Source organism: Chamaea fasciata, unplaced genomic scaffold (genome assembly GCF_029207755.1).
Source record: "Chamaea fasciata isolate MVZ Bird 193981 ecotype frontalis unplaced genomic scaffold, bChaFas1.0.hap1 SCAF_11, whole genome shotgun sequence".
Classification (NCBI taxonomy): Eukaryota; Metazoa; Chordata; class Aves; order Passeriformes; family Sylviidae; genus Chamaea; species Chamaea fasciata.
In genome coordinates this window covers 17193905-17221464 of record NW_027094096.1, presented here as the reverse complement: position 1 = coordinate 17221464, position 27560 = coordinate 17193905, and the positions used below count along the sequence as shown (strand labels likewise).

At 43.3% G+C, this 27560-nt stretch overlaps 2 protein-coding genes across 2 annotated transcripts in view; both read right to left on the bottom strand.

The window, feature by feature from the left end:
• Nucleotides 1-11373, bottom strand: part of ARMC9 (armadillo repeat containing 9) — a 58260-nt gene extending 46887 nt beyond the window's left edge. Inside the window, 8 exon segments of the mRNA XM_066193427.1 lie at nt 491-648; nt 5656-5680; nt 6269-6361; nt 8271-8426; nt 9453-9623; nt 10150-10269; nt 10858-10945; nt 11304-11373. Coding sequence (XP_066049524.1) covers nt 491-648; nt 5656-5680; nt 6269-6361; nt 8271-8426; nt 9453-9623; nt 10150-10269; nt 10858-10908 — 774 coding nt within the window. The 5' untranslated portion in view covers nt 10909-10945; nt 11304-11373.
• A 6882-nt stretch (nt 11374-18255) lies between these two features.
• The window catches only part of PSMD1 (proteasome 26S subunit, non-ATPase 1), a 66921-nt gene continuing 57616 nt past the window's right edge, over nt 18256-27560 (bottom strand). Inside the window, exons 20-25 of the mRNA XM_066193425.1 lie at nt 26567-26736; nt 25333-25425; nt 24227-24319; nt 21232-21378; nt 19292-19446; nt 18256-18475 (exon numbers count right to left, since the gene is read on the bottom strand). Coding sequence (XP_066049522.1) covers nt 19300-19446; nt 21232-21378; nt 24227-24319; nt 25333-25425; nt 26567-26736 — 650 coding nt within the window. The 3' untranslated portion in view covers nt 18256-18475; nt 19292-19299. The remainder of the gene's footprint in view (nt 18476-19291; nt 19447-21231; nt 21379-24226; nt 24320-25332; nt 25426-26566; nt 26737-27560) is intronic.

The following is a 27560-nucleotide window of genomic DNA, read 5'->3' as shown; positions in this document are numbered from 1 at the left end:
TAACAAGTCCAGTTTAGCAGAACAGAGAGGAAAGCTTTTCCTCACCAAAATTTTGGATAAGATTGTTTCCACTACCGTGGAATTTAAAACAGACCCGACTGAAGTTCTAAATACACAACAATTGTTGATGGGATGGACTGTAGTCAGTAATCACTGAAATGCCCTCTAATCACTGCTGATGCCAAAGCTCAAAAGGGGACTCTCACTAGAGATCTGAGATGTCTTGTGAGATGGTGATAATTTTTTCAAGATTTCTGAGCCAACACAATTCAACCCACTTTTTGCATTTCTTTTATACTCCTTCACTTTGCACTTCTTTTATCCTCCTTCACCAGGGCAATGGGAGAACTGCTGATCCCAAGTGCTGTGTTTCATTAGTAAAGAGCCACAGCTCTAACAGAAATGCTCATAACTATGAAGCTTAATACACCCTTGTGTTTCCATTTATGGGGGGTGTGGAAACAAGTGCACATCTGGGTTCATCTCTTACCATCTTGCCGGTGACTGTGGCCGCCAAAGAATCCACCAGCTCTGCAGTGACTCCAAGGAGATTATAGTAGTCCATCTGCAATTTGTGAAATAGTTTCAGGTTGGTCACATACCTGTGCTCACGCTTCGCTAACTGTTGATGAAGGTGTTGTATCATTTCTGTCAAGAGAATAATAAAAAAGGAAATAGCATCACCTATTCAAACAAAAGGACAAAAGAACCCACAAGCATTTTTACTGCTCTGAAGGGTCAACCTATATTTCTGAGGTGTGGAATTTGTCTACAAGGATAACAACTCTAGCAAGAGTCCATTTCATTGCAACATCTACAAGTATTTATTAAGCCTTAATAGTCCAAAGAACCAACTACTTCACAGTTACAGTTGTAACACAACTATAAGGCAGTAAACATCATTAAATAAATTTGTTTAGAGGATAATCCATTATTTAATGATTGATGGTAAATTATATTGCTTACTTTTAATATCCTCAGTTTCTGAAAATAACTCAAATTTGTCTTTCATTTCTATTTGAATAATAAAAAAGTTACATTTCTGATACATTCTGTTCCTTCAGGTTCAATTACTTTAGAGACAAAAGCAAACTGAGTACCAGAACCTGTGTACTCCACCCCAGTCTCAGACCAAGCCAAACCAGCATTCTGCATGGAACTGGGCAGGAAACCTGGAGCTGTGGTCCACAGTGCACATCTCTGTGACCAGACTAAACCATGAAGGGAGGCACAATAATTCTATTGTTACTGCTGATGTTGTGTATTTTCCTAGAACACTATGTTTTAAATTAGTTTGCTGAGAAGGCAGTACTGCTTTAGTGTTGTGGCAATGGCATAGGGCCCATCTGCAAACAGACACAATATTTACCATAGGATGTTTTATTAAACACTGGGAAGGAATCAGCTTCCTGTGAGTTTCAGACAAAAGCAGGATTCCCTCTCACAGATCTAAATTTTTTTCTGGGTTAAAGTAAAGCATTTAAACAACCCAGTATGACACAGTTTATCTCACTGATATTTAAAGCAGTAGGTGGCAGAACAGTCTATTTCTGCTTTCAGAAAGTATGACAAAGTTATCTTTTTAATGGGATCTTCTAGAGAAAATGTGCAGAGAAAAGACTTCAGGTATAAACCAGCTATAAAATGACAGCCTTAATATAAAACATGGAGTACAAGAAGGTATATCTTCATACTTCTACAAGTTGGGAGGATTAAAAAAAAACCAACAAGACATTTATTTTACTCTCAAAGTGTCCTCCCCTCTAAGGATGACTGCTTTCTGAGAACCATTCATGAACCACAGCATCCTGCACCTGCAGGGCTTGTGACTGACACCTCACACCAGGCTGCAAATCAAGCCACCCCAATGATATTTTTTACACTTCCTAGGAGGGAGCTAAACCTGACATGAAATAACAACAGAAGCTGTGACAAGCCACAGATCCTGTACAAATTCCAGCAAAATGCACTAAAAAACCCCCTAGACCAAAAAACAAAACACCACTAGAATGGTAACATTAAGCAACCCTGCTGAAACTGCGAAGCTTCTTACATTTCTGTAAGCTGTTAAAATTATCTCAACTCCAATCAATATTAACTTAAAAATCAGAAGAGTTAAGATAACTTCCAAAGACAACCAAATTATTCAGCCTTGATGATAATTCAACTTTGATTTTGTTTTTATTTCACAGCCATTACTGTTAAACCGCTACCACAACTTTATTATGATACAGCTTCATAACAAAAACATTTTTCCAAACCAACAAAGATTTTGAGAGCAACCATTGCACAAAACTAGCTACTCCAGCACTTTATTCTGTTGCCCAGATGAGGAAATGGGAACATATTTTTATTTAACTGTGACACAACACATTCAATTCAAAAATTTCCAATGGATGTATCTAGAGCGTGACTTTCACTCAGAAGAAAGTTGGAAGCACCAAATCACAAAGCATAAACCCTCTCAGAGTTTACTTACTTTTCATAGCCCAGTGGGTAAAATTTCTAGTGATGAAAATATGTTTTCCAACTGCAGTCAGCAGGAAAAAACTACATAACCAAAACTCAATGCCGCTCATGAACACTGGTCTTGGAAATTCAGAAACAGGGTCCAATTTTACCCCTTGGCTGTTAAATCTAGGGATTATCAAAAATAAACTGAGAAAAGTGTGTCTGAGAGGAATCTCAAAGTCTTGGCATATCTTGCATTTTTTTATATTGCTATCTTCTCACACATAAGTAATTTACTGAAAAGGGGAAAGTCTTTCATGACAGCTTCTCTTGCTGAAAGAGCAGGAAGCTCTCATCACTGGCAAGCAGCTGTTCCAAATTCAGACAGCTGTTTGGAAGATCTGATCCTCTGCTGCCCCATTCCCTACCTGCATTCCTGACATATCCCCATAACAGCATTCATTTAGACAAATCAGGGAATTACCAGCCCAGGTAAAAATTAGTATTAAATTCCTTGTTTAAAACAGTAAATCATCAACATCCCAGTCCAGGTTTGGTAAAAGGAAATGGTACCTTTCAGAGGCATTTCAGCTGACATTTATGTCACCTTGCAATAGTAATGACACTGCATCATTGCAGGACTCAGAGTAACACTGTGGCTTCTCTCTTTCCCAGACACAACTCCCAGCACTGACAAATGCTTTGCACATATGATAAGCTTACTGAGGAGTAAAAAAACCTCTGGACCAAATACCTACCAGAAACATTATTCATATGAGGAAAAGAGGGAAAAATACAGCACAGAGGACTAACCTCCCGGTGCAGGAAGATACAAGATACAGCAAAGCTTGTGACTCTGCCAAATGAAGATGCTGGCACTAGGCATCATCTGAACTACTGCATGTTTCTACCAGAATTCTTGCCTGCTCTCTTATGTGTGTAATTGTCAAGTCTACTAACTCCAGTTCCTACCAGCAGCCAAAGAGCTACACAAATGCACTTAATTCCATTATCACCTTTTCTCTCTGAGTGAGAGATTGGTTGTTTTCCTTTACAACTTACCTACACCTGGAACCACTTCCTGAACTTGTGCTTGCTCTCTTTCTGTCTACTCTCAGCCCACCTTCACATACTCGTCCAGAAGCACTGACTCCAAGCTGCTGAGTTCCTGCACACAGTGAAGCAGAGCTCTGAGCAGAGGAGCTGCAGATCTCAGGAGCTGCTGTTGGACACCGAATCTTGCTCTTAGGAGAAGCAGGAGTCTCCTTTTTGTTTAAAAATTGCTATCCATATTCTAAACTGACATTTTACCACATAAATAGTCATTTAGACTTTAGCAAATCTTCACAGACAAGTAGGTCACACTCCACCTTCTCTAATGCAGGAACCTGACACACTTCCTCCACCCTCCCCCTCTCCAAAACAGTGGGAGGATGGCTGCGAACTCATCCACAGATTTATAACGAGGCAGTGAAGGGAAGAGCAGCTGAGCACACTTCCAAATACTTCATTCCCTCAGTTCCTGCTAGCAGAGAGGACAGAAAGAAGGTCTGAAGCTCTCTGTGCAAGATACCAACCATTCTGCAATTTTTTCCTTTCCAGCCAAACTGAAAACATATGGGAGAACTGTAAGTTAAGCACAACTGCCACACTAATAGCTTTGGAAGTCATACAGGAACTGAAATTTTTTAGCAAATGGGTAAAAAGGCAAGACTGTAGCAGGTAAATCAGGCAAGGTAAAAACACTGAAAACTCCAGGGCAGCCTCAAAAGCATTTACACCACCCCACCCAAACTTGAAGCACTTCAGCACGTCAGACTGATGACCGGCAACTATTTATAAAAGGCTGTTTGCAGGACTCTGCCATACTGCTCTTCATTCATGTGTTGCCTATAAATTTTCTTTGCATTTTCCCTTCACTGATAAAGCAAATACTCTCCAGCAGTGAGTAAGTGCTGTGGATCCCATGTGATGTGAGCAGGATACTGCAAAAATAACCTCTTGGATCCAAAACCTTCATACGAGACAGTCCTCAAGTAACCTTTATGAAAAATCCAAACTGACTCAACCTCCAAGGCACATAACAGATCTGCAAATTAAGGCTGACCTGCATGAATTGAATTCCATGACAGTCCCTGTAAAAGCACAGAACCCACGCAAATTGAAAATAATTAGGCCCCAAATAAGTCAGGTCCAATTGCGTAGTTATTTTTTTTTTAATAAGAGCATGGGATTATTGCCTTCAGGAAAGTCCTCCACAAGGAAAAAGTGTAACTTCTGGAAAATAAAAATCCAAAAGACCTTTCTATTATTTAGTGAAAGTCTAATGCAATAACACAAAGCACAAAATAACGAAGAAAATACATGGAACTCACACTAGGAGAAAACCTAACTTTCTGCTTAATTCAACCTACAAATTGTAAATCCTCAGGGTAAACCTACCAATTAAAATAACTCAAGAGGAAAGGTAATTTCAAGAATTCAACTGGTCTTACGTAGGTCCCTAACTAGAAAGTGTATACAGAAAGTCAAGTGAAAAAATTAATGCAAGGTAGCTGGAAACCCAAGTTCTGTTTATTGAACTGATTTTTAAAATGCACATATTTCAAGTGCTGAACAGCATCCAACAGGATTCTGTGCTGAAATTATTATTTCTAAAGGGCCCTAAGTCACACACATGCATTAGAGTGTGTATAAGCAGCTTACCTCAAAATGCTACACATCAGCCAGTCACACTTAAATGAACACATTCTTATTCAGGAGATACTAATATGCACTATTTTAGGAGGTACTATTTAAACATGAGTCAATAGGAACAAAAATCAACTTTGTCTAAGATCATCAGACAGTCATCAGAACAACTGAATGGGACATAAAACCTGGAAACAAGGGAAAGGAATTCTTCTTCTGAGGCAACTTATATTTATCAGAACTAGAAAGGAGAGCTGGTATGCACTTTGTATGGAGTTCTCCACTTGATTTTACCATGTTTCAGAATAGATGTTTAATACAAATCCCACTACTAGGCCCTTTGCCATTTCTAGTCCACAGTTACTGATGCTTACTGACTGCTTGAACCTCAGCTCAAAAAGCTATCAACAGTTATCACAAAGCTGGGGTCTGGATTTCCAGGGACTTTCTGCCACTACTTTCACAGCACCTGACAATTTTACCAGAACATCCTTACCACAGCCCAGTATTTACCTTTGTTGCACTGTCCACTCTCCTTCTGTTGCAAGAGTAACAGCAGTTAAGAAAAATGTGCATCTTTTCAGTTTGTTCCAGAGACTCAGAATGAGAAACTCAACCAAGCCAGATACTCCTACTGTCCCAGCCAACAGCCAGTGCCTAATGCTCCTCAGAACACATAAATCAACAATAAATACATAAAAATCTCCTAAGTGCAAAACTCACAATGCTGCGTAGGGACTTGAGGTCTTTTGCTGATCTGTGAGTGAAAATAATTTCTAGAATCCCTAAAAGTCCTGGAAAACTTCCAGCCAACCCCTGAAATAGCTAATTTAAAAGACTAACAGCTTTAGAAATGCTAAGAAAGAAGTCAGGTCAGGTTGGTGCCTTTGGGTATCCTGTATTTATACATGGAAACAAAGAATGATCACATGATAAATATGTAGGTTCATATGGATCTCTACATGGTTTTGATATGACTTTTTCAAAAGTTTATTTTTGAATGTGGAATATAAGCAATGTTTCCTATCATAAAGACACTGAACTGCAACATTACTGCAATTCTGCAATAAATCTGCCTCTTTACAGTATTTCTAATTATCTGCAAAGTGTTTTCTTAGAAGGATACAAATATAGTGAGAAGCCGAGGAGTCTGTCTGGCTTTGAGAGTCAGAGACAGGAACTTTTCCAATCTTGTCCTTAAATCCAATGTCCAAGAATCCTTGAAAAGAAAAACAAATAATGACAGCAGTTCACCAAACATGTAAACTCTGCAGAAAGTACTGCTTGGATCACAGCAACTTCCCACTAGTAAACAAGACAGCCAACATTGGACTGAAAAGATTTTCCCTTCACTGTTACTGAAGTGAATATATTTGCTCACTCCTCATAAAAGCATAGAGAAGTCAGAGGGGAGTTCAGTATTATTCCTAGACAAGAGTTCTAGAAACACAATGTAGCTTCACTTAAAGTATAAAACTATCACAGAGTGTTGATTTCTTGTATGCACATGCAACAGTTGCCCCAGAAACAAAAGCACCTTTAAAATACAAGCAACTTGAAAAAAGGATAAAAAAAATTTTCACATGTATTAAACAGAGTACAAAATCTGTGATTTTGCACTGCTCAGTTCTCATCCCTTGCTCCTAACAAGATCTGGGAATTCTAACTCTTGTCAATAACTACTGCAAGCATCATGACATGACACTGGTGAGTACAATGTTTCTAAAATAAGAATTTGGAGAAAAACAGCTCATGCAGGAAAATCAGACAAGCAGAACAGATCAACAGCACTAACTGGAATGCTGTACTCTGCCTGACGTAGTGTCTCATATGCAGAAGAAAATAACAGTTAAGGACAAAAGTCAAACTACACCTAGGAATCCACCAAATAGTCACATTTTCTATTTCAAGGCTTCAGTGGAGCCGGTTTCTGCTTGAGGAAAAGCCAGCCAACAAAAAAATGCTCTGTCTTCCAACAAGTAGCAGGAGCTCCCTGAATTTACTGCTGTATACATATATGTTGCAAGCTGATCTCACAGCTCAGATTTGCTCTTATTTCACCATGCTGGAGAGTGTACAGAATTTACTTGTTGCATTTATCAACTCAGTAACCAGACAGTGGTGGACCACAGCACGCTGTATATTACCAAAGGAACCTTGTCTCCTACAGAGAGGGGTGCATATGATTTTTCAAGATGTATTACACAAACTGACAGGAACTCCAGCTATATAAAGCATCAGATGCCTGAGAAAAATGTATGCCATAAGAACTCTGCTTAGTAAACTAGTGACTCACTGCTGCTCAAACTTAGAACAGTCTGTGTTTCAACATTAACATGGAATGAGTTGAACAATTCCCACAAGAAAATATGAGTGAGTGAGGACTAAGAGCTGGGACACTGGGTTACTCAGAATAAACGTGAGGATCTTGTCTTAGATAAGGCATTAAAAAAAACACTGCCAAGTATAATCAAAAAAGAGTGGTCATATTCCATCTCTGAGGTCAACCAGTCTATCTCATTATTTATAGCTAGTCCCGAAGGAAAATGGCAGGATATGCCTTTTTTTGGCGTTAAACTGGAGCTCCTCATCAGCTGGTACCTCCAAAGTCAGCCCTAGGGCAAGTATCGCTTAAGCTTTGATTCGGTATCAAAAGCAGCATGGCAGCAATGCAGGCTGAAGACATCTCCTTGCACCAGAGTGGCTGCCCACAACTGCCCAGCCAGGCCAGCACAACTGTCCACATGGTCAGGGAAGCATTCAGAGCAAATAACTCTAAAAAATACTGCACATGCTTTACCAACAAATTTGTGTAAGTACATGTACATGGGAGATGTTAACACACACATTCACAGGCAAGAAAGCAATTCCTTGATCCAGTCCAAGTGCAGCCACACAAACAGACATTTCCAGCATAACAGAGAAGTTGAAGTGCAGTTTTGCACTGCAGGAGCAAGCCACCAGCAGGTAAAATGGTGGCTGTACCTTCCCCACAGGTACTGCCAGCAATACTTTGGAGCATCAAACCACAGCTCTGGAAGTCATCTCCTAACCACCCACCTGCACGGTGTGCAGAGAGTGCTCACTGTAAGTCATCATAAAATCATCTCTGTAACACAGATACTTACCTGAAAAAGTTCTTTAAATGAAGGATGTACCATGGGATTTGGAACAAAAGGCAAAGCATAGAAGGGAAGAAACTCTGTAGTCTGGCTCAGTGCAGCTCCTTTTGTTTCCAGGTATGTCTTGAAATAAGAAATCCTTTCCTCAAATTCAGCTTTGTCCTAGGAAATAAAGCAGCAGATTTAATTTGAAAAACTACCATTCTGAATGCACTGTAAAGCTGGCAAATAAAAGAAGAGACTCAAGTATATCAATACCAAGTTTGAAATTCCAGAATATTTGTTATCTGAAAACCAGTTTTCATTCAACTCGAGAACATACTGTACGTTTTCACCAGTTATAAAGGAAAACATAAACCAATGCTGTTTTTTCTGTCATCCAGGCAGAAAGAAAGAAGAGACAGACAATTGTTTTTTGCATGTAAATTATTCCTGTTCACTTCAGGCTAGATTTTTAAAGAAAAATGCTATTGCTACACTCAGGGCAGAGAGAAAACACCTGCTTTAGACATGCTTTATTTAAGTAGTAAGTGCAGAAACAAAAAATCCCCTTGCACTGCAGTGGGAAGTGGAGATGGCACACAGAATAGAACAAAAGCTCCTTAGAGGCTGGAAAACAGACTGCAGGCATGCAAATACTCCTGCTGTAGCAGCTGACAGGTGAAGGCCAGGAGCTATTAAGCTCTGGCTGATCTGGCTGAGTCCAGGCTACTTAAACATCTCTTCATCACAGAAGTCCCATGTAACAGAGATTTTATTTTATAATATCTTGGGATTTATATTTCTCAGCACGATATATTTTGAGCTGGTCAAAACTGAGCTTTCCCATTTAATCAGAAATTATTATATTTCAACTCACAGCTTCAGTCCAAACTCAGAGCAAAATACGTGTTTTAAGAATCTGCTTTGATCTACAATTACAAATGTCAAAGAATTGCCATTTTGGTATTTTCTGAGCTGAAATACTTCAGGAACTTCGGGATAAGGACAGCTCCAACTTCCATCTCTGTACTCCACAATACAAAGGATCTGGCTGAACGAAAACGCAGACTGTTTTGTGGTCAAAAGTGGATACGTATTCCTGGAATGATTCTTAGAAAATACCCCATCCCCATCCACACTGAAGACAAATAAATGAAGAAAAACAAACAACAGCAATCTGAGATTTGAATTGTGAACTAAACTTACAGGGTTTCCCATAGTTTGTTTCAAGAGGAAGGTGGCAAAGTATATGTGGAGATAGAACTCCAAGTTCTGAGCAACTGGATCACTGTCATGGGCTGAAGAGAAAATATGTTCCTCCCAGAGCTGGAAGAAAACTTTCTGATCACCATCTTCAAATGCTCTAAGCATTCCTTCCTGTGAAAGGGAAAAGCATCAAGCGAAAATCCAAACACAGAAGAGCCAGATTTTCTCAGCAGTAGATTAGTGAATGAAGAATTCCAGTGCCATCTGAACACTTCCAATTAAAGGTTTTATTCAAAAATCTCCCACCATTCAATGACCTCTCAAATATTCTTTCTTTACGTATCTTTAGTATCTTTGAGAGCCTGGATCAACCACCAATACAAGAACCAAAGCCCACATCTTCAAGCATATCAGTAAAAACTTAAAGTAGTGTAAATCAAAACTAGTATCTTGAGCTCAAAATGACTGCAGTTCTGAAAACAAAACAAAACAAAACAAAACAAACAAACAAAAAAAAAACAACCCCAAAAAAACCCCAATCCCAAACTTTAAGGTTCCTGTGCTGGAAGAAGACTGCCAGGAGACTTCCCCAAATAATCAAGAATCTGTGCAGACAGTTCACTGTTGTAATAACTCACAGGGTGGTTAGTGGCCTCTGTTTTCATTATTACTCAAAGTAAATGCAAATGATGATTACCTGAACTGGCAATGAATCTTCTGAGGAAACATCTGCTGGTTTAAGTAGTGGCTTCCCTTTTATTTTACATTCCTTTTTAAGTACTTTCACTGTTTCTTGAAATCCGACAAAATCCAAATACTACAAGATAAAAACATAGAGGAATGACATTTTTTAGACGATTAATGCTTCAATAAACAATTAATCATTTTTAGGTGATTAATGCTTCAATAAATGATTAATCTTTTTTTTAGGTAATTAATGCTTCAATGAATGAGCCATGAAATGCCAAAGTTTCTCTGCAGGAAGGTCCAGAAATGCCAAAGACTGCAAAGTGATAAACCAAGAATTGATACCTCATGGCAGGAAAATACTGCCTCTCAATTTCCTCCTGCAGCCTAGAGACAACTAGTACACCCACTCTGAAAGAATGATACCTCTTGGTTTAGCCAGTAATTTCATTCAACCAAAGAAGAAAATTTACTGCTGCCATTTAATGGACATTGAGCCTTTTGAACCGACAGAGCATGACAGGAGTCAACACGATTTTAGACTGTAGCAACATTTAGCCAGATAAATAACTCCAGAATTTAGATCTCAGTTACAATGTCTGACTCTAAATGCAAACACTGAGAAATCTTGCCTTGCAAGAATCATTTTAACTAAAAAAAAAAAAAAAAAAGAAAGAAAAAAGAAAAAAGAGAAAAGAAATAAAGAGAGAAAACCAACCTCTTTCACCAGCCCAAGTAACTCAGCTTCGTATGCTAAAACATCACCCATTGCTAAGGGCTGCTGCTACTTCTCATCACTGATAAAGCTGGAAAATGGCAAAGAAGGGGGTGTTAGTGCACAGCACAGGGCTCACACAGCTCAGCCCATCAGCCACGGCATCTCCAGGGGCATGAGGAGAGACACAGACAGACAGACACAGAGATACAGACTGGCGCCCACGGTCTACCTGCCCCACATCCCACTGCCTCACATCCTCCCTGTCCCAGTCCCACCTCTCCCACATTCCCACCCACTCCAATCCCTCCGTCCCTCAATTCCCCGTGCCCCAATCCCTCCTCTCCCCTACTTCCCCCACTCCCCTCCCGCCCCCATCACCCCTGTCCCCCATTCCCACGTGTCCCAATCTCCCCCGTCCCCCATTCCCTCTTGTCCCCCATTCCCACCTGTCCCAATCTCCGCTCAGCCGCCGCCGGTGTCGCCCCGGCAACCGCGGCCCCTCCCCCGCGCCGCGTCCCGCGCACGTGACCCCTCTCAGCCAATCGGCACCAGGGACCGGCGGTCACGTGCCGGGGGCGTGCCCGCGGCGGTGGGGCGGACAGCGCCGCCTGTCGTGCGGCGGGAGGAGCTGCGGCGCCGGTCCCGCGGCCCGGGGGGTTCCGGCAGGGTCTGGGGGCAGCTCGGGGCTTTAAGTGACGAGCGCCCTTAACAGGGGCTCTTGTGCCCCCGCCCCGCCTTGGGCAGGGAAAAGCCTTCTCGCTCGGAAGTTTCGTTTGAGAGATGTCGGGCGAGGAGGGCGGAGCCTTGCAGGACCGAGCACGGCGGGAGGAGGCTGAGCCCCGGCCTCGGCATGGTGGGATGAGCCGTGCCAGGACCGCACGTGTCCGACAAATCCTTACCTGATGGAAGCCCCACCAAAGCAAAGGGGAGGATTGGCCGAGGCCCTTATCGAGTCTTTGTCCCTTTTTCAGTTAACCGTGGTAGTGAACTTCTTCCCATGGACATCAGGTTTCCAGCAAACATTAGCTCCACGCTGTAAAACATGGTATGATCAGTTAGGTCCTGCCCAGGGTCTGGCTTCCACTTCCTACAGTCTTGTTTTCCACCGAAAAGACCCATTCTTCTGCATCTCCCACAACCAGCCACAGCACAGCACCATCTTTGTTGCTTTAAAGGTCTCCTAAAGTGGAATTCCTAAGCTGGAATTTACAGGAATTCCAATTTCTAGTGGAATTTCACTTTCCCCTCTGTTACCTCTCACCTGCTTTGTTTTGGTGATGATCAGGCAGTGCTCGTGGCCAAAGAAAGGGATTTAGGGTCTCATTTTTCAGGCTGATGTGCATCCAGCTGGCTTTCTTCTCTGATAAACCAGACAAAACTGACATTGTGCCCTGGGCAGGATGGTGGTAAGGGCTGTGTGCGATCTGGGCTTTGCTTGATCATATTTTTTGGTTCTTTTCCTCCTCACTCTTTTCCTCCTCACATTCTTGCAGAATTTCTACTCCAGTGAGCAGGCAAGGCTGCTATGCCTTGTGTCATGCTCCTGGGCTTCTTGGGGAGGGACACTTTTTCAGGGAGGTGCTGCCCAAGGAAGGGAACATTCATTGCTGGCCAGCACCTGAGCTAAGACCAGGAAAATGCAAGGGTTGTGCCTCAAATCTGAAAAGGAGGACTCCAGTGTCCTGTGTATCCAAAGAAGGACATTCATCATCACCTGGGGCATCACCCCAGCTCCACAGTCTGGATTTTCCTTGGGGCAGGTGTCACTCTCATCTCTGCCAGGGGTTGAGCATTCCTGGGGCTGGGCCACTGACTCTGCCAGCTGCAGGTCCCAGACTGGATCATAACCTGTTACCTATTTTGAAAAGAGAAGGCTGTTCTCTGTGCCCAGGTGGAAGATTTTGCACGAAATTTCTTCTTGCAGTAGCCTTTCCAAGTGGTTGCATTAAAACCAAAAGCAAGCAGGGAAGAGAGGAACGTTTTTCAAAGCTTAAACATCCTGTTATTTTCTGTATCATACTTCAGCTCTTAATTGCCAAAAAATATTTTGGTCTGGATTTTCAATTAATACTTTGAAGGAGCTTTGAAGTAATAAATAAATAGGAAGTTATTTGAGATTTCTGTTGATGACATGTTGTTGTTGGTTGGGTTGGAACACAGGCTGCCTCTTACTGGGACTGGCTGGGGAGCACAGGGGTTTGCTGGGACCAATGTCCTGTGCTGAGGCAGCTGAGATGCTGCTCACACACTGAGTTACACAGCAACACTTCCCCAGGGCCATCTGCACAGAAAACCAAGGCAATGGAATTGCATAACCTCTCTGCTCTCCCCAGCATCAGGCTGCCATAAAGCTGCTTTGTCTCCATTGGATGGATGCTGAGCCTCAGGTTTCAGCTCTCCTCTGTCTCTCCCCAGGAGGATACAGTGAGCTTGTGTCAGATTATTTAGATCACACCGTTCTTCAGTAATTTCCTGTCCAAGTCCTGACCAGGAGAGGCACAACAGAGACTTTGATTTTGTGTCCTGGGTGCATGTAGGAGGTACAGAGTGAACTCAGCTCTCCTTAAAATCCAGAAACCTCTTGGCCTGCTCAATGCAGGGCAGAGAGGGAGGAGGGACTGGCTGGTGGATCCCCAAAAAGGTCCTTTCTGCTCCACTGCTGCAAACAGTGAAGGAGGCTCCCTGGCACCTGCAGTCCAGTGCCGAAGGAGCCAGAGCAAAAAACTGCAAAACCTCCAGGTCTGCAAGAGGAGCAAGCATCAGGTTTTATCTGTGAAGGAGCCCATGAGCTCTGCTGTCTAATGCAGATGTTTCCAGCAAATTATTTTCAGCTGCTTATTGTCCACCCCTGAACCCCAGATTTCATGCTTAAACTAAAAATAAAAAAGATCTTGGTGTGAGGTTAGAGTAAACAGAGAATTTGCCCAGCCCTGCAGGAGCTATCTCAGATCCTCCTCTGAGAGGGCATGGTGGGGAGACAAAAAATTAATCTATCTTGGTTCTCCATGACATGGAATGGAAAAAAACAATGATATGGTAGAGCCACCCTAAAACTGAGAACAAAGACACTGCACCAATATTTCAGGCCCTTTTTCCTTCCCTCTGAAGGGGAAAAATTTGCTCCATGCTTCATCCTTTGCAGGTTATCTTGGGAGGAACAATGTCCCCATAATTTCTGCTGACAATTAACCTCGCCTGTGCAGCCATTCTTCCCTGGGTCACCAGAGCAGCTATTTATACCCTTGGCCAGGGATGCTATTGCCACCAAACCACTGTCCTTCCCCTTGGCCAACCCTGCACCAAGGCAGTGGGCAGTGAGCCCTGCCCTGCTCCCCAGGACCTGCTTCACTTGGACCCTTACTGTGTAGACCCTCCTGTGCCCATTTTCTGCTCATGCTCTGCAAACACAAAGAAAAAACCCAGACATGCACGTTGCTTAACCAAAGCCTGTCAGGCAGCAGGGCCTATCAGACTAAGTGCACAGGGCAGAGATGTCTGGGATTATGTTCTTGAGTGTCCTCTCTGCCATATGTGGGTAACACTGATTCCCCTGTGGCAGAGACACTGATGGCTCACCTGAGCATCTGCACAGGTATTTCTTCTGAACAAAACCTGGAGCTTTAGCTGTACAGCCAATGCCAGGAAGTGGAGAATGGAGCTCAAAACAAAACTCCAGATCCAGGCTGCTGCCAGCTGGAACATTTGCCCACACAGAATAGGATTTCAGAGGCCAAGTGCTGGAGAAACACATTGAACAAGGTCTGCCCAGCCAAGTTACTTTCACTGAGGGACCAAAGAACCTTGCTTCCACATAAAACCACCCTGGATCACCACCCTGGGGTGAAGGCCTTCAGGCCCATTGGTCCCATCAGAGGTTACAAGCAAACAATAGAAGCCTTGGAAAGTCCTGAAATGTCCATGATTACCAACTCTCCCCTCCTGCCACTGCTGCAGGCTCAAAATGGCCCCAAGAGCTGGGCTGAAAAACCAACCCGTCACCAACACCAAGAGCAGCAAGCAAGGGAAGAGCCAGGGGCTGGCTGGCATCTGGCCGGGGTGAGGGTGGAGGGTGCTTCAGCCACCAGGATAGAGGAGATAAATGGCCAACATCATCATCATTATCAGCAGTGCCCACCCTTCACACTGAAAGGCAAGGAGGAAGAGCTTTGCCTGGCCCTGGAAGGAAGGGGAGAGATTGGGAGGGTGATACTGCTGTGATGGGGAGAGGTGAGAGGATGAGGCCTCTGAATGCCTGCAGGGGAGGGACAGCAATGCTGGGGGGCTGTAGGGCTCTCAGCCGCCTGCTTGAAGACCTCTTGCCTTGAGAGCTTTACCTCCAACATCTCCATCACTTCAGTCCCCAGCATGGTGCCAAGCAGGGGCTTGCACCCGAGTTAAGGAGTGGAAAGGGGGGGCTAAGGAAGTGTCCAGGGCCTGGAGGGACTCTGGGATCTGTCAGAGCAGCATGCTTTAGAAGTGATTTAATTCACACAGGGGTTAATTGAGATGAAACCCATTAGTCAGGAGGGATAGAAGCATGCTTCCTGTCACCCTGGCCTCTCCCTCTGGCAAAGTCAGGAGTATTTAGGTCCAATTAGCCCCTGACAAACAATCAGGGTGGGCCCCTCTGCAGCATCCCCAGACAGGCCCAGGAGAGCAGCACTTCCTCAGAAATCAGCACTAATGAGTCACAGAAATTAAATGACATTATTCAAAGCACTGTTCAAAGCCAGTCCTGCAGTTATTGGCTTTATCTGCCCAAGAGAAACTGGTCAGACCCTTTAGCACAGAGGCAGGATCTCACAGGTTTCCAGAGCCTTCTCTGAGGTTTTCCAGCACCTTTCCAGAAGATGTTTGGACATTTCCTCGCCAGTTCCTTGGGGTCTCCTTTCTGGAAGTTTCTTGTTGTATCTCCAGAACATTCCTAGACTCTTTCCTAGAGGTTTACTGGAAGCCTCTTAAGGCTGTATAAGCCTCTTTATCTTGTTTTCAACACGCACAGGTTGGCCATTTCCAAATTTCCCAAGTGGCACCCTGGAAATTGAGCAAAGCTCAGCACCTCAGTCAAGCATCACATGACCTCAAGTAGTCACAGAGCAGCCTGATCAGTAAACTGAGGAATTATGAAGAGATTAGAAAAAAAAAAAATTTGCATGTATGGGATCATTCCATAGTCTGGACATGTTTTGTAACACAAACTCTCAAAAGCACTCTGTAGGAGCATTTCTAGTCCTGTCTGGAGTCTTTTGAGCACTGTCCTGCAAGAAAACAGCCTGAGCCACACATGTGTCTCATGAGACACAGACCACCATCTTCATGTTGAAGGAGAGAAAAAACAGCAGCTGGGGGAGAAGGCCAAAACAGTGGATGCTTTTCTATGAGTGCTCTCAATCCTAAGCCACATTTTCCACGTACATTTATACAGTCGAGGAAAAACACAATGAGTGAGAGACATGGGGAAGTGAGGACAGGCCAATTCCCAGTTCCCTCCTGGTGTCCTCAGCCTGGCACACATGGCCTTTTTTCTTCCAGTCACCAAAATCTCTTCTAAAAATCTGTCTGTTACCTCGTGGCCCCAGAACAGCAGCTCAGAAATCAGTTTGAGACTGAGGTTTTTACATTTGCTTGTGGTAAGGGAACTCTGGGGAAACATCACTGCCAGAGGCAAGTAGGGATCTTACAGGCACAAGAGAATAATTTAGCACAAGAATCAGGAGTCCTCTATGGTGCCCCAGGCAGTACTTAGTGGCTTGGTGGGAGGTGCTCTGCACATACAGATTTACACAGCCTCACTAAGGACCTGCAGCAAGCATCAGGTATGCTTTGATTGCTCTGAAAAATCTGTTGCAGTATGACAAATGCGGCCAAAAGTCTCATGAAAAGCAGCAGAGTGTTCACAGCTTGGCCAAAGCACCACTGTAGGACTTTAGGTCCTTCTGAGCCAGCTGTTCCTAGCATTGCTACTTGGACTTTAGAAATCCTCTAGCAATATCTGGCCTCTGGCAGGGTGCTGAACAACCTGAAATGAGGGTTTTTTCTCCTCCCAGTGTCCTTCCCTCTCCACAGTATTTTAGGACACAAGGCATTAATTACAAATTACCTGATAAACACCAAACACAATATTGGTTGGCACCGGCAGAACACACTGGAGTAAGGGATACAAGTATCCATTGAAAGAGAAGGAATTGCAGCACCAGAAGACTCACCAATGTACATCTGTCCAGCTTCTGTTTCTTGCACCACAATATCAGGTCTTTGACCATGGGATTGGAGCAGTGGTTCCCTCTTTGTTTCCAGCTTTTCTGACAATAACATTATCTGTGGCCATTTCAGGTGCATTCTTGGCTCCACTCCATTGGAGAACAGATCTGGATAATGCTGAGAACTGCAAGCTCTAACCAGCAACCTGAGACATTTCAACTTGAGGGACCTCTGCCTGAAGCCTAGGACTCAAAACTGGCTTTCAGTCCCATCCCTCTGGCCAGTATTCCTTAGCTTTGCTGAGAACAAAGGCAGACTATCCCATTGCTATAGCAACATTAACCAAAATAAACCATCTGCTGGAAAAGTTCCCAGGCACTACATGAAAGATTTGTCTTCCATTACTACCAATGCATGTGAGATTGCGTGTGTTCACATGGATAAAATACTCTCCCCACACACACATACAATAAAAACCTCATTCCATTTAGGTGCTGTTTCAAACTATGGAGCTTCACCCAGCATTTGCTGGCAGCAGACCAGGGCTGTAGTCTCTGACTTGCTGCTGAGACACCCTTTGAAGTGTTACAGCCTGAAAGGTGAAGGGCCAGCTGGATAGTGAATGGTGGAGCACAATTCCTTCCGCCTGCTCCTCATTGCATATCCCTGACTAAAATTACCACTTAGCTAACAATACACATCAGTGTGACAAATTACATGTCTGGGTCCACTCCATCTAGACCTGAAACATAATCTGCTCATACCATCTATTTTGCTCATATTTGGTGAAAGCACACACACAAAAAGAAATGGTTTCTGTGAAACAAGGAGAAACATGCCCCTATTTCCCCATCATTAACACCCAGAGCCCTTCTGTCAGCCCCACACCATCACATGAATACCAGGATAAGCAAGGGGGAAGATCACAGAGGGAATCTGGAAGCAGACTCATCTGTGCAGCTGCTGGCAAGCAGAAACCTGCCCTCTGTGGCATCAGTGCTATGGCTGGGCCAGGCTGCAGCTGTGACCGTGCTCAGCCTCAACAGGTGCAGAGGTGTGCACAGATCCTGATGGTTCTACAGAGGAGCAGTCAATCAAGCCCTGCTGGACAAAGATGCACAACTTGAATCTAGTTTTTAACATCCAGGGAGAAAAAAAGTTGTTAGACTTCCTTTTTGTTTTGTTTTAAGTAGCAAGTTTTTTGCTAAGAGTTTTTAATATATTTATTTGAAAACGAGGTTTTGTGAAAGAGTACACTAAATAGCATATATCTGTTCTTCAGCCATAAAACACAGACTATCAGCTTTAGCTCAGCACAGATTGGGGCTGCATGCACTGAACATCAGATCTCAATAGGAAGGTCTTCATGCCTGTCTTTCTGATATCAAGCATAGTGTCTTCTTTAGATGACATGACCCTGGAAGAGGGAGAGAAAGAAACCAGAAAATCAAATGTATTTAACTAAGGCTTTTTGTGGTTGGCCCCACACACTCACCCAAGCCTGTCACTGACACAACATTTATAGTTTTTAGCAAGGAGTTTGTTTTCCTGCCCATCCACCAATTCAAGTGAAAAATCTCTGCTCATGGGAGCCCTGAGACATGCCAGTCCATATTTGGAAATAAAGCAGCTGGATTTCTGCCTCTCAGTGAGAAACTTGCACATCCATTCAGGCACTTTAACCAAGGAACCAAGGAACCATTTATTTCCTGAAACAGATCTACTACTATCATGATATTGGGCTCAGAGAGCATCACAGAGCCCATGACTGAAGTATCTTTAAATTCTGCTAAGAACTGCTGAAAAGACAACTCCAGGAAGCAGAACAGTAGTTCTGTTTTGACAAATCCTGGCACCCTGAGGTCAAGTAGACAGCAGCTTTGTTATGTAAACTATTGCCCCTCTTTCAGGACCATCTTTCAGGAGCTGACTAGTCCCTGTGAGCCTTGCACTGCACTCTGCCCAGCCAGGCTCTACTCAAAAGAGTAGTTAAGCCTGCCAGATTAGAGCAGATCCAGTACAACTGGGTCAGGCCTGACCCAACAGAGTGAACTTGTGGACTTCTAAGCTGCCAAACTCTTAAAATTAGGGCAGAGCATGTTTGTAAATCTGACACAGAAGCTGTCAAAGAGTTAAACCAAGAGTTCTGGGTACTGGTAACTGCTTCAGTTGGTACAAAGAGGCTTTTCCTTCATTTGGATTAAAAATGGTGACTTTGCACACTTCACTGTACCTCAGGTCTTAATCATCAATGTACTCAAAGGGCTCTGGTGGTTCAGGTTCTTGCTCCTCTTCCTCGATCTTTGGACCATGAGCTGCCACGGGTTCAACCAGCTCCTCCATATCCTCACTGGTATCCTTCAGGATGATGATGCCTCCGATGGAAAGCTGCAAGACAAGCGCCATAAGCATTTAGAGCTGCTTGCTCTATCCTAGGCCATATGAGACTCCTCAGCAGGAATGAGTGTCAGAGAGCAAAGCATCTGACACTCACCTGGATCTCTGCTTGATAAGGGCATAGAACAGGCAGAGTCTATCCAGGCTACTTTTTGTATTTCTTCTGTCTAGGTCTCAGTTCAATGGCAAGCGGCATCTGGATTCACAGCTTTACCCCATTCCCAGTCTGGGGTTTTCCACATGAAAAACTAATTAAACTGTAATTGCTTTAAAAGGCTCATCTTTTCAGGTTTACAATGCTTAGTGAAGCCTCTCTGTATGGCTACCTCCCAGGAGATTCTCTGAAACAGAGACTAATCTGATCACCAGCTTCCACAAAGTGAGGAATCCTATTAGCAGAACCCCACAAAAACAAAGGGGAATTAATTACAAAAATCACAACCAAACATCTTGGCAGGCTGAAGCACCTCCGGGAGTGAAACACGAGGCACAGTGCTGTGTCATGCCTGGCTGGGATCAGGGCTTTGGCCACAGCAGGATTTCAGGCTACAAACAGCATTTCAAAGAGGTCTTTTACTCTGGCATTCCCCAAAGCAGAGCAAAGGTCCAGAACGGCTCCATTCCAAGAGGCTCCTTGGTTACACACTCTAATCCCAGCAAAAACTGCACAGTTCTGTTCTCTTCAAAACCTATTTATGGGGCTTTAAGGCAGGAAACTGAACTCCCCCACCAAGGACTCTGCTTCTTTTGAAGCTGAAGCAAACAGCTGTGTACGTCCACATTTCAGTGAGTGGACACTTACTGGAACACACAGCAGATCTTCCCAATCCAAACAGCAGTTGGGTCACCTAGTTTTAATGAGTAATAACTAAAAAACCCTTCCACTGCTTTGCTGAACGAGTTTCAAAAGGGAACAGTGCACAGAGAATTCCAATGTGCTGATAAAATTCCAGGAAATCCATTTATTAAAAACATAACTATTTTCCAGGAAAAGGTATTACTACTATTGACACCATTTTCCCATGCGTAATTCTGGAAATGGGGTTAAGTCAAGCATGTTAATTCTTGAACAAAAATAAAGGGCAGAAGACTTTGACTCAGAAGATTTACAGTTCAGGAGCCAGCTTATCAGATTTGCAATATTTCTGAGCATCTCAGAGAAGTTAGTTACCCCTTGGGCTGAGTGCTAAAAGACCTTTTTCATTCTCCATCTGACAATCACATGCTCTCTCTTCTCTGTGTTTACAGGAGCTGAAAGAACTTTTCTAAAGCCAGGTGTAACTCAAATGTGTTCAATGAAGAAATCCCTCCATTTAGGTATAAATCCCACTGCAGGGTAATAAAGCTGCAGCACAAGTCTCAGTGTATTTCACTGCTTTGACACTGAACCTGTACAACTTCTCAGCCTATTTTAAAGATCATGGCTCAGTCTTTATGTTCACAGCAATGTCATTAATACATAGAGTATGTCTGATTGGTTTTCATGCTGCACATTTGAGACAGGTACAACAAGAAAGAAAAATAAAGCAGCATTAGCATGGTGAAAAGGTTTGCAGCAGCTCTGACTTCCCCCAACTAGAACTGCATGTGATCATTTGCAGAGAGGGACATTAAAAAAGGAAATATGACAACAGCAAAGCTGCAAATCTCTGCAACACATTCCAGTGCTGCACCAGCTGTGAGTTTTTATGCACACACAGAACTTCTGGGCCTTACACACAAGCCCAGCACTGGGAATGCTCTGCCAAGCTCATGGAGTAGGAAGGTGACCCTTACTGGCTTGAAAGGCTGGTACCGGCAGCTCTCTGTCATAGTGAGAACTTTGAGCTGAGCAGGCATGACTCTGGCGGGGTTGTCCAAAAGCTGGAAGTTGGGTTCAGGCTCTTTTTTCTTTTCTTTTTCATCCTTCTTTTCATTCTCATCCTGTGGAGGGAGAAGATCAACATGATTTTAGCAGTAACCTCTAACTTTTCACAGTTCAGCAGGGTAACGTACAGTCACGCAGCAGTTCCAAAGTGTGGTGAGAAACCATTCTTTTCCTGAGGAATATGCTAATATCTATCAGCTGGCACAGAAAATGCCAGTGTGGATCTAAGAGCTCTTGACAAGGCAATGCCTCACTCTCAGCTGCACATGAAAGCAAGTTCATTGAGAAGTAGCAGTGGAACAGTTTAACCTCTGCTTTCCCTTTCTCCTACCTTTTCTGTAAACTCACTCACCACTTTTTGTCACAACTGAAGATTCTTCAATATCATTACTGAGCATATGAAAATTGCCAAAAGCTGTCCATGTATTTTTGCAGCTATAAAGCTCTCACTGACATTACACACTAGTGCTAGTGACAGCAGTCCACCCAAAATGACTTGACCTCAGCTACTTGCTGGGGAATTACAGTGAATCCCTCCCTTACCCAATGACTCAGCAGCTAGAAATGAAAAGCAGAAGGAAAAAAAACAGTATCCTTTACATACTTAAAAAGTGGGTCACTTTTTCCCTCTTTCTCAGAAACTTTTGAGTAGCAAACAAACAGAAAAAAAAAAAAAGCAGAAAAGATGGGAACAACCATTAGGAAACTATCAGGAACACCACTGAATGCATGGCATGTCCTGTAACAGCAGACAGGACTTTCTCTGGCACAGCAGCTGCTCATTGCTCTGCAGATCCCTTGGAAGCTACGGATTACTAGTCATGTAACAGGTATAAGAGGAAAACAGGAAAGCAATATCTCTAAAACATTAGGACAATGGCAAAATACTCAGTTCAAACACAGCAGGTGGCAGCAAGCTCCCTGTTTATTAGCCTTATTTTTCTGCTCTGTTCAGCCAAGGAAACTTTTCAAAAATCTGGACCCAACATGTGAACCAGTTCTAATATACTGCTTCCTCTCAACACCTGCAATTAAATGTAGGTTGTAGCAATTTTAGAAGAAATATGCATCTGTTCAGCACATTTTCTTCCTACATAGAACTGTAAGAATAATTCAAAAAAGGCAATGTTTGGTGACAAGGAAACTTGACAAAGGAGAAAAAACCCAAACCCCAGAGATTATACCTTGCATGCATGAGATGATTAATTTTCTGGGCCAGCTGCATGAAATTTAGTGCCTACAATGTGGGAACACCTGTGTAAGTCTAGGAAGGTTATTTTACACATCGACCTGTGATCTTGTGCCACATGTGTGGGGTTTGTTAGACTAAAATTTAAATTAAAGAGGCCAAAAGGGAAAGGACGTGGCGGGGCTGGTTGACAGGATTGAACATGAGGCAGCGTGTGCTCAGGTGGCCAAGAAAAGTCAGTGGCATTGTGGGTTGTCTCAGCAGTGCGGTGGACAGCAGGACCAGGGCAGTGACTGTCCCCTGTACTTGGGACTGGTGAGGTCACACCTTGAATCTTGTGTCTGTGTTCAGTTTTGGGCCCCTCACTACAAGACAGACATTGAGGTGCTGGACCACGAGACCTGTGAGGAACAGGTGAAGGAGCTGGAGAGGCTCAGCCTGGAGAAAAAAAGGCTCAATGGGGACCTTATCACTCTCTATAACTCCCTGACAGGGAAGTGGAAATAAGTGGGGGTCATTCTCCCAGGTAACAAGACACAGGACAAGAGGAAACAACCTCAGGTTGTGCCAGGGGAGGTCTAGGTTGGATATTAGAAAAATTCCTTCGTCAAAAAGATTGTCAAGCACTTGGGCTGCCCAGGGGAGTGGTGGAGTCACCATCTCTGATGGTATTTAAAGGATGTGTAGATGTGGCACTCAGGGACATGGTTTGGTGGTGACCTTGGCATTGCTGGGGTTAAGTTGGGCTTAGAGGCCTTTCAAACCTAAAGAATTCTATGGGTCCACAATACACTCTCAGCTTACAGATGTTCTTGGAATATTTGCATTTGTGAGCAGGGCACAAAAGAAAGGGTCTTTTGTCAGTACTGCAAGAATTTTAGCTGCCATATATTTTCCAAATTATAGCAACCATCAAAAATTCATTTCTCCATTACTCAGCTTGCTCCAGGATGACACATTATTCACAGATGAGGATGACAACTTCCAGTGTTAGGTCTATGAGCTGAAAGAAATCATCAGAGAACCAAAGCAATCACCATAACTACTGAGCAGCATATGTAACCTGTGCTCAAACCTCAGCTGGTTCTGAGCTGGGTGTGGATAAATGTTTGGCATTTTGATAGATGGGCAAAGCACATAAGAGACTGCTGCCAAAAAGGTGAACATTTCAGAACAGGAGGTTAAGCATGTGCAAAACCAGGAAGTTTAAGCTCTTCAGTGCCCTCAAGGTGAATCAGACATGGTCAAGCAACTGCTACAACACTTCTTTTTAAAAGGTCAGAGGCCCCTTGGATGTGAAATTACTAAGATTTTTTCTGCATTAGTAAGAAAATTACATGAATAAGAGATAAAATTCCTCTGGGTCTAAAACTAGCAGGTAATGAAATAATACTCATTAAGGTTCATGAAGTTAAAGGCACATAAACCTGTCAAAATGAGCTTTTGCCTTTAAGGAAGTCAGTTACTTAATAACACTGAGGAAGATTTATTTCTCAGAAATAACAGATTCACAATTAATAGCACCTCTTGCTTTTAACAGTGCACACAGGGAGTAAAGGTGCTAACCACTGTCTGCAGCAATGTGTGTCAGTGCTTTGCTCATAACACAGGTGGCAAGAGGACAGAGATAAGTGGGTGCCAATTTTCATGACACACCTTCCACTTTTATAAGGGGGGGGGCAAGAAGACATTTAAGTTTCAATGTGTGCACCCACCACTTCCATCTTTTCCTCTTCCTTCTTCTCTTTCTCCTTTTCCTTTTCCTTCTTCTTGGCTTTTGCAGTGATGGACAGGACAGCAGTGGAAACCTGGATATGGCAACAGATGAGACATTCAGTGTGACCCAACACTGTATACTGAGTTTCAGACCCCCAGGCTGGAGTCTTTTGGGAACAAATAGCAGCAACTTTCTGAGAGGGTCAGGGAACAACAGCATTTGTCATGTTGAGAATAAATGTGGACTCTTGGCACATTTTAACTTTTGTCCAGGGAAATTTAAAGAGAAAAGATTTGTCCAATTCACATCCTATTCAAAGGTAAGAAAACAGCTATAAGCAGTGAGCTTTGCCTTTCATCAGAGTTAATTTCTGGATTCCCCAGTGGCTTGGAAGTCTGTCCTGTCCAGCATTCAATTCTGGTAAAATGTTTTACAGTTTTCACATCATGTCATTCAGCAGCATGACATGCCTGAGGTCCCCAATGCTGCAATTGCTCCCTAAGGGCTGCTCTGCCCACTGCCGTGCTCTACTCAACAGCTTTTGCCATCCTGTGCCAGGAGACTAATTGCTTCCACTATTGTCCCGCTTGTGACCCCACAGGTCTCATCTTCTCCTTTTCAATACCTAGATATTCTCAGTGCCACACTTACCTTTTTGCAATCCATGGAGCTGACAGCTATTATTCTAGCACATGGGCCCACTGCTCCTTCCATATGGGACTATTTGAGAAGTGTCCTAGCTAATATTCTCAACGGTTGCACTGGAGCAGCATTTTGGAGCTCAAGTGATAGAAAAGGACACGGCTGTGCTGGGTGCTGCACATACAAGTCAGTAGGGCATGGAAAGCAGGTTTTTTGTTCAATACTTCTGCTTGACCACTTCAGACAAGGGAGGTTGCAGCAATTCAGTAGCAAAGCACTTGTATGGAATCAGCAACAGACCCAGGCACAGCAGGAAAATTTACCTAGAATTCTCTTTCAGAGACTACAGCACCTGCCAATTTTTCCTTTGCTCTTTAGATTCTCTCATAGTACCACCAAAGTCAATGTTTATACTAGGAGGGAGAAGGCGTTAGTCTTTACACAGAAAGCCAGCTCAAATACCTTTTCTTTCTCCTTTTCCTTTGGTACCTCAAGAGGCGGGGGGTAGGCAAACGTGGATGGCTTACAGTTGGACTTGTACTGGACTTTTGGCATCTAAGACAAAGATTTTAAAACAATGTTAGAAACCAGAAAAGCAGGGGAAAAATCCACAGCAGAATAATTACTTTAGCTTCATTTTCCTTCCAGCAGAGACAAACACAGATCCTCTAAAGAATACAAGCTTCCCCTTCTCCCTCTCCGGAAGCTGAGAAACTGTTATCAGTGGCAGCGGTTCAACTAGAACAATGTTATTTAATTATTCTATAATTTGACTCTGGCAGGCTCTCCTAGCCCTCTCCATACACTCCATCCTATTCACACCATGCTTTGTTTTCTTTGCTTCAAAGCTTTTGTGGTTTTGATGTTGTTGCTGTGTTTGTGTGTATTAACACAAAATTGGTTTAAGATCTAAGTGAAGATCTGCTCTGTCAATACACGCGAGGGCAGACCAAGCACTGACATTCCCTTCCTGCCAAAGGACTGTACATTTGGAGGTGAGTTATCGTGTCACAACATAGGAACTAGGGCATCACACATTCCCTTACTCTTGGCTACTTAAGTAAGGGTAGAAAGCATTTTTTGATAGCCAATCCAAGTTGTTAAACACTCCCTGCTGCCACATCCAGAAGCTTTTTTGTGGAAATTCCTAGCTTAGCTCTTCAGCAGAGGAGACCCAGCATGGTACACAGCTTACAGGGGCTGTACCACAGCTGATAGCTGCAAGAACAGATGCACAAGAAAAGTGCCGTACCCATAGCTGCTCAGTTTAATGTTTACTCCCCAAGGAATCCAAACAAATCCTCTTTTCCCACTGCTAGCTTTCCTAAGGGAGAATATCACATAATTTATCTGGGAGACCAGGGGGGGTAAAACACTTTTTTTTTAAAATAACTCTGACCTTCAAGAGTGATAATGGGGTGACCTCTGCCCAAATACTCTAAATAGAGTTCCTTTCTTTTTAAGCTACTTTGAAGTAAAGAGGTCAGTGTCTGCTCTCTACATTTTTCTTGTTCCCATTCCCACCACCAGGTCCACACTTTAAGCCTGTTTTTCAGATTTCTTCCAGTTAGTACCTTTTCTGGCACAAACAAGTTGGAAATATGCAAAGAAAACCAACAAATCCATGGACATGCCTTGCAGATCACTCGAATACTCCAAGCAACTTTTCAGTCTCTTCTCTCTTCTCATTACATACCTTAAGATCCTTGTTAAGGCCAATGACACAGGTTGGGGTGAACGCCAGTGACAAAAAGTGTGACAGAGGGAACCAGAACCAAAACTGGGTAAAGACCAAAACCCCCACCACAGAAGGCATGTGAGTGTGTCCTGTCCTTGACTGCAGTGAAATGGTTACATTATGGCCCCCTGTAAGGAATCATAAAAGTCAGTGAATTATGCATTCCTGGGTACTCCACAAAGACACTTAAGCAATGAATCCCAAACAGTTGCTGCTAAAGGGCTGCACAGGGCAAGCCAGGCCGCAATGGTGCCAGTTTCCTCCTCAGGAACACACCTCCCTCCTTTACTGTGAACTCAGCTTACTCAGTAAAACAGATGTACAGCACAGCAACCACACTGCTCTACAGTACCCAAACACAATCAGGGAATGCAGCCCTTCTTCCATGCTCGTTTTGCCAGGATACAGGTTAGACAAAAGTACAGGCAGTGAGAGGGGGAGAAAAAGACAAACTTTTGCCATAAACAATTTTAAAGCATGGCATATAAATGCCATGACAAGGCATGGGAGGAGCACAGTACATATACAGCCAAGCATATAGAAACTTCTCTTTCTGTCTGTTTGTGCCTCCCTGAACTATCATTCATTCAGAAGAAATATGCTTAGGTTTTTATCTTACACCACCTTAGTAGAAAAAAAATGTAAACAGCAGCAACTTCAGAAGTTGTTTCTAGACATTATCAATCTAAGCTGCACAGAGACAAGCTCCTGCAGCCTTTGCAGCAAAATTACATCTCTGCCAGACAACCAAGTCTTAGATTTGTACTTGCAAAGCAGAGACCCAAAAAACTCCATATGTTGATGTAGTGCAGAAACATCCAGCTAGAAACAAAATTGACAGAGTGGACTTGCAGACAGTGTGAGAAAGTGTTAATCTGATCTTCTGCTACTGATGAACAGAGTGCATTGAGTTGAAGAGGGCACCAGGCAAGTCCATTACCGCTGACAAGAC